The sequence below is a fragment of the Fundulus heteroclitus genome, chromosome 24, assembly GCF_011125445.2.
Source record: "Fundulus heteroclitus isolate FHET01 chromosome 24, MU-UCD_Fhet_4.1, whole genome shotgun sequence".
NCBI classification, from domain to species: domain Eukaryota; kingdom Metazoa; phylum Chordata; class Actinopteri; order Cyprinodontiformes; family Fundulidae; genus Fundulus; species Fundulus heteroclitus.
Window position 1 is genome coordinate 14268710 of NC_046384.1, and position 12336 is coordinate 14281045.

Sequence of the window (12336 nt, forward strand, 5' to 3'; positions counted from 1 at the left end):
GTCGTGCATTAACAGTGAAGAAAAATACATGCAATTAAAAATCTGAAATGTAGCCTCTTTACTCTGACACCGTTTGGTAAAAAAAAAAAAAAAAAAAGAGCAACAAATTGCTTTCAAAAGACCCCAACTTGGTAAAGAGAGCGCAGCTGTTCTGAAAACAGACACCCTAAAGCCCGGAGAACTCAGCAGACGGGTCAGATAAAGCTGTGAAGTTATGCTGTGGGCTTGCTGCGCTACAATCAGGGTGAATTCTGGGGGGGAAAAAAACCTGCAAAAGAGTTTAAAACTGGGCCAGAACCCAAAACATACAGCTAAAGCTAAATTTAAATGATTTAGATCAGGAAATATTCATGTATCTGAATGGTCCAGTCAAAGCCCGGACACATCCTGCATGAGATTGCAGGTTTAAATGCAGCAAAAGGCGATTATGCAAAACACCGACCCAGAGAGGACGTCACACTTTTTGGATTTTTAGATCTAAAAGAAATACATAATTAGTCCATTGAGGGAATGACTGAGCATTTAAACTAAATGAAAAATAAACTCAACAGCAGATCAGCAGGAAGTCTTAATATGATAAACCAAAGTAACAATCAGAATTTTTTGCTTAAATACGGTCAAAGGCTTGAATTTGCCACCATCTTTGTCCCTGATGTTGGAGAAGTAAACTCTTTAAAATGACTTCTTGCTACGCACCTAAATATCAATCAATCGTCAGGTTCTGGATGAGTGACGCCACAAAGTGTCCCATATTACTGTGAAACTATCCAGCTACTATATTTACCCTTTTTGACGGTTACAGCCGGCTGAAATTAAATTCAGACGCTTTATTCACTCCAATCTTTTATTAAATACATCTTTGTGACATGTAGATTTACAACACGGACGTCCTTCCGTTGCCGCCTTACTCAAATTTGGGCTCTGTGGGGTTAAAAGAAAGAGAAAAGGCATTAAACACCAGCTACAGCACAAACTGTCAAAATTTATTACAGAGGCAACAATGACGGCCTGAAGCTGAGCGAAGAAGAAGAAGAAGAAGAAAGGCCTCCTAAATCTAAATCCAACACAAGTCATCTTTCTTTCTGACTGTCACCGTCTTTGCTATTTTTAGACGCGGACAAAGAGGCGAATGACAGCGCATCTCTTCACAGAGCATAAATATTCATGAAGAGCGTGAAACGGTGTCTAAGCGAAAACTGGCCGCGTCACAATAAGCGCGTTCCAGCGTGGCGCCGAGAGCGCGGCTATTTTTATTAGCTGAAATTAATTGTGGGTATAAACTGCTGGCTGCTCCATATTTGCCCCCCACCCGAGGGACACAATGAAGCACTTTACTTAATCAGAGGAATAAATCACGGCTCCGTGGACGGACTATGACATAAACTTACACGCGTTAGCCGTTTCATAAATAACGGAGCGCCGCTACGCTGTCTGGGTTCCTCCGTCCTTCAGGTAGAAAAACACCGGCCTCCTACTTCCTCTGACTGCTCTGCAAACTGGACACTGAAGAACGGGGAGAAGACAAAAAAGGACGACTAACCGGGGAATTTGAAGTCTGGAAACTTGGTGAGGTCTCCTCCTCCGTAGAGCCTCTGCAGCTTGGCTTCTTCCTCAGACATGTTCCTCTGGAACTCAGGACCCGCATCCACGACGCCCCCGGCAGCCCTGGGAGAGCCGAGGCGACGGCGAGGTGGACGGCAGGACGTCAGAGAGAAGGGGCGAGGAAGGGAAGCAGGAAATCAGCGACATGCCAACAAGTAGCACAGCTGAACTCTAGACGTCTAGGTGGAGCGTGCCGCACTAAATGTCTGCGGTGAAGGAGGACAGAAAAAAGAAGCAGCCACTGACTTGCTCTTGCCGCTGTAGTCCCTGATCTTATCCAGGAAGAGCTTCTGGATGGGGTCCAGCTCCTTGGCCTTGTTGAAGACCACCGCGGAGATGCCGATGTTCCTGCGCAGGGTGAGGCTCACGGCGGAGCGCAGCAGAGAGGTCAGCTGGGACAGCCGAGGCAGCGACATCTGGAGGAACAGGCAGCTTAGATCGCACATATAACCAAAGTGTTGGAGCTAACCAGGCGGAGAATTAAAAAAACAGCAATTTTTTCTGAAATATTTTTGAATTCTCATTTGGTCCCGCCTTCTTGTATTATGATTTAAATGCACTAGGAGTTTATATTGGACTAATGGGCCGCGTTGTTATTATTCCCATAACATCCAGCAGATGTCGAGCTTTTAATTTGTTACTGACAAATTAAAAGCACTAAGACGTAGCTCAGTCTGAGCCTGCTTCACCGCTGCTGCAGTACGAAGCAGGGAAGCCTGCCATCTTGTGCGCAGCTGATTTAAAGCAGCAGCTCGGTAAAGCCTCCTGCAACATTCACGACCCAGTTCAGTTCTGAGCCGACTGTCGTTTAAATTTCTTTGCCGAATTCAAAAACATCCATTAAATCGCTTTTCTAACCCTGTTGGTTACTGAACATGACAACTTCAAGGGTCAGCAGGTTTGTGTTAGTAGTTTCAACCTGGAAACTACTTGGTTTGGGATCAGGGATAAAAAAAAATACATCCCTACAGAGCATAACAACTAGAACTCAGTCATAATGACGGCTAGAACCAATTCCAGAATCCTGGTCCATTTTCTCGTCCCTTCAAACTAAAAAAAAACAGCTGTTTTGATTTGTTAAAATATCTTTATTTGCGCTGAAGACGCAATATTTGGTGGGCAGCTTTATTTCAAGTGACATGCATTTATTCTGCGTGTGCCAATTATAAAATTTGAACAGTTGAATTGACTTTTAGGTGGCTAACATTTATGTTATCTTGATTTTCATCCACTGACAAGCAAAAACTAAAAACTGTCATTAAATTCAGTAGTAGCTTTAAGTGCTTGATACAAGAATACATTTTATCGCCAAGTTCTGCTCTTTATAGAGTAACGAAGCATAAAAGGTGATATTATTAGTACATCATTGAGAAATTTATTGAACTGTAAAAGTATTTAATAGTCAACTGAGTAAAAACATTTAACTACTTTAGAGCACAGGGTGACCTTAAGATCCCAGCTACTGATTTACCGACAATAAAATCTGTATAAAAGCTGATTTTTCCCCCTTTTATCCTTTAAAAGATAATGTTATATAAAATAAAAAAGGTTAAATTTTATCCCACCCCTGAAACAACCTAATAAAAAAGTAAATAGTGACCAGGAGTGTCTGTCCGGCAGTGATTATTTGGAAGCAGCTGAAGCTAACTTTAGCCTTAGCAACAGCTAGTCCCGATAAGATTCTAACTTTGTAACCCACGTTTCTTTAAATTAGCCCTAAATACTTAACCTAAATTATCACAATGAAGTTCCCCAGCCTCATCTTTTAGTTACAGTTAAGCGTTTGTTGTTAACTCATAAACAACTGCCTGTTAGAGCTAACGATGCTAGAGGAGCTAACTATGCTAACGGAGCTAATGCTAACGCCTGCGAGTGTTGAAACGCTCAATTAAACTAAACATTTTAGACGCAAAGCTTCCAGTTAAACCTCTGAATCCATTAAATACCCGCACCCAGAACACATATAAGTCACAAAAACCCTGAGACGGTCGATTTTTTAGCAGCAGTTTGAGCCTCCGAACATGAACTCACCTTGGGGTTGACACTCAGAGCACAAATGTGGAGAGCCGCGGTGAATTGTGGGAAAGAAAAGGCTTTATCGTGGACAACACTGCCCCCTGTTGGCAGCTTTGAGTATTTATAAATGACGTTCTTGTGGGTGACATTTTTAATAAATAGCGGCAGTATTTGAACCCTTAAAGATTTTAATTCAAATAAAGTAGGTTTGATAATGGAACGTATTTAATTTATTGCTGGTGAAAAAGCTCAATCATTAGTCAATGGATATTTGTGGAAATGTATTTTTTAGGTGTTCACCCTCCGAGTCTGCATACTGCATATAACCGGGAAACAAAAAGAAAAACGAAATTGCTGCAAGGCAATTCAAACACCTGAACATCTCAATTTTCACGACACTAACACAAATCCACATGCATCTTATTGGGGTTTATTTGATAGACCGACACAAAGTAATTAAAAATAGCCATTCACCATTCAACATCTGAAAAGTGTGGCATGCTTTAGCGTTCATCAGCCAAGTTAATGTGTGCCATTCCAGCAGGAAGTCTTTTGAGGGTCATGTCTACTTTTCTAGACTTGTTTTATTTCTTCAAAATTTTAGCTCGAGCTATTCTTTGTAAAACAGCCCTACTAAGAACATCTGTAAACAGCAGAATTAAAATTTTGCTTCAGTCTCAATTGTGTTTAGGTATGGACTTTGACTGGGCCGTTCTAACACGCATGCCTTGATCTAAACCATTCTGTTCTCCCACCATAGAACAGTAGGTTTTCCTTCACACGTCTACTTTACCTTCCACCTCACCTCAGTCATAGATCTTCTGGAGGCACCAAGTTGGACTGGATTTTATTTAAAGGTATCGGAGTAAAAGGGGATAGTGGGTCCATACCACTTTTTGCAATTCTTTATTTGGAAAACATGAACAGGTTTAGTTTTCCTACTTTGTCTTAGTGGATGTTAAGAGGTGAACACAACAGACACAGGCAGTGGTTGTCTTTTGGACAACTGTCAGGTCAGCGGTCTTCCTCATTATTGTTTCGCTTACATAACTAGACTGAGACCATTTAAAGGCCTTTTCAGTCAATTAGCCGATTTGTGTGGCACAATCCGTCTTTAACATTGGACTTTTTCACAATATTCTAATATTCTGAGATACTGAATTTGGGGGTTTCTTTAGTTGTCAGTTATAATTATCAAAATTAAAAGAAACAAACACTTGAAATATATCAGTCTGTGTGTAATACAGAAGCTATAGAAGCTTCACTTTTTGAATGGAATTACTATAAAAAATAAATAACTTTTTCATGATATTCTATTTGTGACCAGCACCCGTGCGTGTGTATGTATAGATAAAACAGAAAATATGAAAATAAAAGAGACGTCACATTTTTATGTACATTCAAAACTTTATTATGGAATACAGTGTAGAAAGCATTTTCCCAGTCGATGCAAATGGCTTGCACAATATTACACAAACCAATATATACCCCACAGAAAAAAAGAAAATCCTGCTTCTTCTATTCTACTGAGCACCCTCTGAAAAAACAAGCTCACCCAACTGCATCCCTAAAATATACATTTCACTCAGTAATTCATTCATCATGAGATCTATAAACAAGTGAGAGAGGTTCCACTGTAGCTCTTTACATGTAGTTTTTATCTTATTTCTTTTTTTGGCCTCTGCCTTTACATCGTCCTCCAACCTCCTGCCATTTGTGGATGGTGAACGCCCTTCTGTCTGTGTGTCAGCTTTCTGAGCTCATGGCAGAGAGGTGAGCAGCTCGCCTGGAGGAGAGGAAAGGCGAGGAAGGGAGGGGAGGTGCAGCGGGAAGTGAAAATCCATTATATACACAGACTGCCTGACTGGCTGGTTATCCATCTGGAACTGCAAGTCATTTCCTCTCCTCCGCCTCCCCCTCTTCCACCTCTCAGCACTCCTAGAGCAAAACTAAAACAAAAAAAAATAATAAAATAAAAAATAATGAGACAGCATCGGCTTACGACTGGACAAACACGCGACTGAAAAGTGACAACGTCAGGGTTCCTACACATTTTTTTTCAGAAGAGTCCAGACTCAACTTCCCAGAGTCCCCCATAAAAAATAAAACTTCAAAGTTCACCAGTAAAATATGACAGATATTCAAACGTGGAATCTGAATAAAAAAAAAATGGGAACTAGGAGGAAGGAATGAAGGAATCAAGGAAAGAAGACGGGTCACAATGGAGAACGGAAAGGATGAATGCCGTGAAGCGGGGAGGGAACATAGGACACAAGGATAAGAAGCAAGGTGGGACGAGGATGGAAGGGTACCTAGAAAGTACGAAGGACAGAAATGAAGACACGCTGAAGGGAGAAAGTAGCAAAGGTAGTAAGGTGTGCCGTTTGCAGACAGTGTAGGAACCCTGCAACATGGAGACGTAGATACGATCCTAACCTGCTGCTCATAGCGTTCCTCTGCACCTCCCCCAGAGGAACGTGAAGAGTGAGCACGACAGGGGGGGTGGGGGGGGGGGATAATGTCAGAACGGCGCTACACGCAAGGATCTTCAACGACATACTTTGATGGAGGATCATTTACAAAGATGCATCTCCTGTAGCCTCAGGACAGCCAATAAGGAACTTTAACTTAAAAAAAGGAGGGGAACAATCTTTACATGATATCAAAGCCCGTTCGTCTAGATTTCTATATATTTTTTCCATTCTTGTTTGATATCAAGTGATCACGATTGAATACTAAACGTACAATCTTGCTAGAATGACAATCTATACGTGAGGAAGGATCTCCAGAGAGAGCAGCGTTAAGATCCTGGTGTTTTGTTTTTTTTTTTTTTTTTTCTTCTTCTTCTCCAAATCCTGTTGTTGTTGTTGTCATGCACACTACATAAGGAACAGCTAAGACTTCGGCAAAAACGTTACACGCAATTTAAAAAAATGACTTTACATCAGTTGACCTTTTTTTTTTTTTTTTTACTGTTTTCAATCTTTTTTGAAAAAAAGGAAAATGGAAAGGATAGAGGGAACCTCTAAAATAAAAACGGCTCCTGAAGAACACATAATCACTACTGCTGCCATCGTTATCGTCAGCTTCTCACGACGTCCTTCAGAGCCTCTTGTGTGGCTCCACACAGCCCAGCTGTTGTATGAAGGGAAGGAGGATGGAGGGATGGAGGGAGAAAGGGAGGAGAAAGCAGGGCGGAGGGGGGGGGGTCACTTTTGCTCTCCAGTGTGGACTGTAGGGGGAGTTGCAGCGCCTGAACTTGCTCACAATGCTCAGCTTCATCATGTCAGAGTGCAGGAGGTGTCGGCAGGAAATTATGTGAAATGACAGAAATGACTTCCAGGAAGGTGTTGATCGGCGGCCGGGTCAACTGGGAGCTGATCGGTGTGGAGAAAGTGTGCTTGTGGTCCTCCCCCCCCACTTGTACGTCAGCAGGCCCAGACGCAGCAACTTCAACTCCTTTTCTTTAATTAAAAAAAAAACAAAAAGGCGTCTTGCTCCGGTAAAGTGAGCAGAGAGGTTTGGCAGAAATGAAACGAACCCTCACTACAGACTACTGGCTCCTCAGGACGTGGGGGCGGGGCTTAAGGGGGGGCAGTGTTGGGTGGGTGGGGGGGAGGCGGGGGAACGGGTGCGATGCGTTTGGGGGTGATGGTGTGTTTATGAGCGCGGGTGTACGTGTGACTTTCTTCTCAGTTCATCTGCTCAAAGAACTTGTAGGTGGGGTTCTCGTAGCCGTTCTGCTGCATCTTGGACAGGTGGCGCTCCTCGGGGGTGACGGCGGCGTCCACCTGGAAGGGAGAGGGAGAGGGAGGGGAGGTTACACACGTATGTACAGAAACGCTCCTGTGGTGCAGGTCCATATGTAGGAGGGAGAGGGGGGCAAAAACATGTTCTGGGTTTCTTCTAATGACAAATGAACAAAAACAAAGTGGACTGATTCATGTTCTAATCTCAACGGCTAATGAACTTCCAGAAATGATAAACGCAGCTAATTAAAAATATGAGGCCAGCTAATTAAACGCTGCGAAGGCGTTAATCCGTTTGCTTTTAGTAAGAGCTCCTTCAATCATTTCAGATCGAAACTCTTCACCACTGAGATAAAGAGGGCCACTGCTTTCTGCCTCCTCTGGAAAACCTCTAAAATCTGTAATACGGTGAATAACCTGGACATGATGACCAAAGGACAGACGGTTTGTGATCAGGGACTTCACAGAACGAACAAAAAGGAGCTTCAGCCATTTGTTTGGCATTTAAACCAAGTTAAACTCTGCAGCTAACTAGATCTAGAAACAAAAAAAAGCAAATACTTTTTTCTTTTTTGATCGTTTGAGTTTTCAGAATTCAAAAACTCTAATATTGATGAGCAAACCCAAAATAAAGATGAGTATTTAATTATAAACAAATGTAAAAAGCTTTTTCCCTCCTATTTTTATCCCTGATCAGAGAATCAGTCGTTTTCCCCCCATGATGCTGAATTAGCAATTTTCCACTTTTATCCAGAATTGGAAAAATGGTTAAAAATAAATAAATAAACCCAGGAGCGCTGCTTAATAACCTGATTCTCTATTTGCCACAGCTTTTAAATAGGACGATGTAATAGATCAGGGATGCAAAGGACAACCTGAATGCAGTATTTGGTGGGTTTACATTAAAACTATGATGTCCAACAACATCTTTGGCTCCTTGGAGCGTCTCTCAGGTCTTTCAGTGCAACAACAGATGTAGGTTTAAGGGGCCAAGATCTGGGTTATTCCTATTCAACATATCTAATATTGTGCCGTTTTACTTTAAAGAAAATTTAGTTCAACTACACAGGCTGTCACGCCCATACAAGCAGATCATCATCAATAAACAGATTACAGAGCCCCGAATAAGTATTCAAACCCTCTGCAACATTTTGGCACATTACAACCACAGATTTTAACATATTTTATCAGGATTTTATGACAGACCAGCAGGAAGTAATGGATTTATCATTTTACCAATCATCTGACCAGACCTTCTTTCACATGTCGGCTTTTCCCTCTGCAGAACGCACATCTTAGCTTTCTTTCAACAACGGCCTTTTCTTCACACTCCCTTACAGAGGCCAGATTTGTAGCGTGCAAAACTAACAGTGCAGATTCTCCCCCTAAGCTACGGCGGGTCTGACTAAAGCTCTATTTGTGGGTTGCAACGGGACAAAGCGCCTCAGCCGTCTCTAACCTCGATGACGCCGTGGTGGATGGAGGTGTACTGCTTCTTCCTCAGCATCACCAGGGTGATGACGATCACCGTGGCTATGACGACGCCTCCGACCATGAGGCCGATGATGGCGCCCTTGTTGGAGCTGACGTCCTCGGCGAAGAAGACCTGCGGGAGTTAAAATGACAGATGGTCAACAAACGGGAGAGAGGAGCTGATGCGCCTGGTGCAGATCTGCAGGGCGGTCGACGTTTGTTCCCGACACGGCGGAGAGAAACTCTGGGAGGACGAATGCTGTGGCATTGGAGAGCTGAGCAGGGAAATAACCACTGAGCTATATAATACACTGGAGTGCTGATTTTGCCGAAAAACTGAAGTCACTGGCCGCCATCTTGCTACTCCCTACTCTCACAGAATCCCATAGGATTTGGTTGCAACAACAAGCAGTTTTCTGGCTGTGTGAAAACGTTTCACAGGTAATTCTACAGTCAGTGGATGTACTAACACTATCAACTACTAGGAAATTAGGTGCTGAAATATTTTACATGTTATTCATATTAAATATATATATATGTATATATAAGTATGTGTATATGTATATGTATATATATGTATACACATATGTAAATATATGTTTTTGTATATTGTTATTTATATATTTCTAAATGTTAAACATACATATTTAAATGAATAAAATGCAAAATATTTTCTCAGTACTTGATATTTTTAGAACATAACATAAAAGTATATGGCATTTGATATTTTAAAAAAGTCTTAAGCCCCCCCTGAACATGAGAAAATCCTCGTTATTCTTTGCTGTAGCACACATATTCCCTAGTTACTGGGGGGAAATAGGGAGTACCAATATGGCGGCTGGTGGCTTCAAAGCGACTCGTTCTAACAGACGGTGATTAGCACTCCAGTGTATTATATAGCTCAGTGGAAATAACTTCCTCAGAGAGAATTGTTTCCTTCCTGTAGCGGTCAGGTGACGTACCGACTCGGCTCCCACACTCTGCACCGCATGCATTCAACAACGGATCGCTGCACCCTGCGGCGTCTTACAGATAAACCATAATGGCTCTCCTCCTTTCCTGGAGAGACGCGGCGTGCAACAAGCTGGGAGGTCAGAGAGCTCGGTGAGAGGAATCGAATCAAAACCAACAGATAGCAGATGATCCAGTAAGAGGCGACTCCACGCTGGCTGCTCACGGCGCGTGCACGAAACGTGGCATTAACGACACGGAGGATTATGGGATTACAGCCTTTAGGTGAGAGGTGTGTGCGAGGATGTGGCGCAGAACGCATTGAGGTTCTTTTGGGCCGCTATGCCAACGCTGCAGGAGATTACATTTTGATAATCTTTAGCGCAACTGGCCCCGGGTCAGAGCAGACAAACGGCGGCGTGGGAATCCCACGTGATCAGAGGGCAGCGCATACGGCGTGACGCACGCGTCGTTGCAGTTGTCTCTATGAGCACCGCTTGTCTCCATGGTGACAACCTTGAGAGTGTCCCTGGAGGACAAGAAGGAGACGTGGTGGATGAGAGCTGGTGAACTCTGAAGCTCGCCAATTAAGACGCCGCAGCATTCGGCAATGATAGAGAAAGGTGAATGTAATCATTTTATTTTTTATTAAGTTGCAGGCATTTGGTCTGTTTTAAGAGTTTGCTTTCAGGAAGATTCTGTTTTTAACTTCAGACAGGGAGAACAAATGGTTCTCCCAGATAAGGAATGCCTTGCCTTATCCAGCTGTGAGTGTTACAGGTGACTGATCACCACCCCCAATAAATAAAAATGGTATAATATAAATAAATAAATATAAATAAAGCTGGTATGGTATAAACCTGCTCCCCTATTTGTGTGCAAACCCCCATGTTATAAACTCCTGACCCCTCCTGTCCCTTCTTTGAAGTTTGATAATAAACGCAGATGATCCCAGACTGTCAGGGAGGGAACTTCTCCCGTTTGGGTTTTTTTCTCTGCCCTCTTCTATAGAAAAGTCTAAACTTGTGTTTGTGTGGTTTTCCTTGTAGGATAAAAAGGGGTTATTTAATATAACCCTATCAGGCAATATCAGTCGGCTGCATGAGCTTTACCAGTTTCTGGTGGTGGACTTCATACTCGGTGCTCTGTCTGTCCTCCGTCTCCATCCGCATCTCGGGAATGGCGTCCATCTTCATTCCGGTCTCTGGCAGCAGGAAACAGAACGACGTAGATTACGGCGAACCGCTGAGACAAACGTGCCCGACACACACGCTGCTCGTTTTCTTATCCGTTTATAAACCACGAGTATTTTCTTAATTACATAGCGACAGATGCATTTATTCATAAATGACTGCTGGCGGGTTAATGAATTTACATTTTCAGAGGTGTGGCTTATTAAGAAGCTGCCGTTGCTCTTTGTCCGGGTGGACCACAGCTACTAGAAGGTATTAAGAGTACATCTATAATTAAATCAGTTTTGTACTATAAATAGCAGCCACGTAGATAAAAAAGAAAAGAAAAGAAAAGCCTCTTCCTGCCACCAGAGGGAGCAGGAAGACAACGATTCCTACCAACCAGTGTTTGGACAAATCTGACACCTCAGACAGGACTTACAGGGCTTCCTACATTTATTGCTAGATGCTACGGTTATAGTAAGTCACTGCAGCTTTTGCAGCTGCATAATATCTGCAGGACATCTAATACCTAACACAGCCTACTCAATATACTTTATAGAATCGATGCTTGTTTTATAGAAAACAATGAAAAAAGCTTCACGTCATTGTGGCTGTTATAGACCAAGTATCCCATAACAGGTCATTTATATTTTAAGTCAATATTTACTACCAATATTAATAGGTAAAAGAATTTTATTCGTCTTGGGGCATCTTGTTCTTCTGCCTCGGGTTGTATCAGACTTTTCCCCCCCACACTTTGACCGTCACATCAAAATAACAATCAGGTTTAACTTCAAACCCGCTTCCTTATTTTATGGTTTCTTGCCTTCATACCCCAGAAGCGTCCATGGACGTATGCAAAAGTGTTGAATCCAGCTATGTAATCTCTGTTCTGCAGCAGAACCCTCAGGTTTTCGTAAGTGCAGACCGAGATCACGATGGACCAAGGTTGATCCTGGGTTCTGGATCTTTTCCCAGTTTAAAGACAGAAGGTGCTCCTTAGTTTCAAGTCACTGCTTATGTTAAATGGTAAATAGACTAAACTTATATAGCGCTTTTCCAGTCATGCTGACCACCCAAAGCGCTTATGTTCATCTCATTTCTTTACATGCGTGCCAAGGAACCCGCTGCCATCAGGAAGCATCTAACGGCGGGCCTGGATCTGCGATCCCCTAACCCCAACCTTTCCATATAGGCAGATCTGGATGCTCACACAGCCCAGTGGCGCAGAGAAATATTAATGTGTTTTATGTCTAATTCACACCGAAGGAAAACAGAGAGAAACTTATGTTTGTAGAAACTCAGATCAGATAAAGATAATATAAGTAATTATTAGAGGTTCTCGTGAAAAACCATACATTTTAAGGCTT

At 42.6% G+C, this 12336-nt stretch overlaps 2 protein-coding genes across 3 annotated transcripts in view; both read right to left on the reverse strand.

Moving 5' to 3' along the window:
• Positions 1 to 830: 830 nt before the first annotated feature.
• atp5pf (ATP synthase peripheral stalk subunit F6) lies at positions 831 to 3716 on the reverse strand. The gene is made up of 4 exons (XM_012857287.3): positions 3634 to 3716; positions 1849 to 2018; positions 1541 to 1665; positions 831 to 921 (listed from the first exon to the last, which is right to left on the reverse strand). Exons 2-4 carry the CDS (start codon positions 2016 to 2018, stop codon positions 905 to 907), a joined length of 312 nt encoding a protein of 103 aa, XP_012712741.2. The 5' UTR covers positions 3634 to 3716; the 3' UTR covers positions 831 to 904.
• A 1297-nt stretch (positions 3717 to 5013) lies between these two features.
• The window catches only part of appa (amyloid beta (A4) precursor protein a), a 41522-nt gene continuing 34199 nt past the window's right edge, over positions 5014 to 12336 (reverse strand). For both annotated transcript variants that reach the window (XM_036128430.1, XM_036128431.1), the window contains 3 exons: positions 10904 to 10995; positions 8827 to 8973; positions 5014 to 7409 (listed from right to left, as the gene is read on the reverse strand). In XM_036128430.1, coding sequence (XP_035984323.1) covers positions 7311 to 7409; positions 8827 to 8973; positions 10904 to 10995 — 338 coding nt within the window. In that variant the 3' untranslated portion in view covers positions 5014 to 7310. The remainder of the gene's footprint in view (positions 7410 to 8826; positions 8974 to 10903; positions 10996 to 12336) is intronic.

Excerpts from the sequence above, each read along its gene's own strand:
- atp5pf (XM_012857287.3), bottom strand. The coding sequence starts at position 2,018 with ATGTCGCTGCCTCGGCTGTCCCAGCTGACCTCTCTGCTGCGCTCCGCC. Across the intron at positions 1,666-1,848 it reads GACTACAGCGGCAAGAGCAA|GGCTGCCGGGGGCGTCGTGG; the intron begins GTCAGTGGCTGC and ends CGGCTCTCCCAG.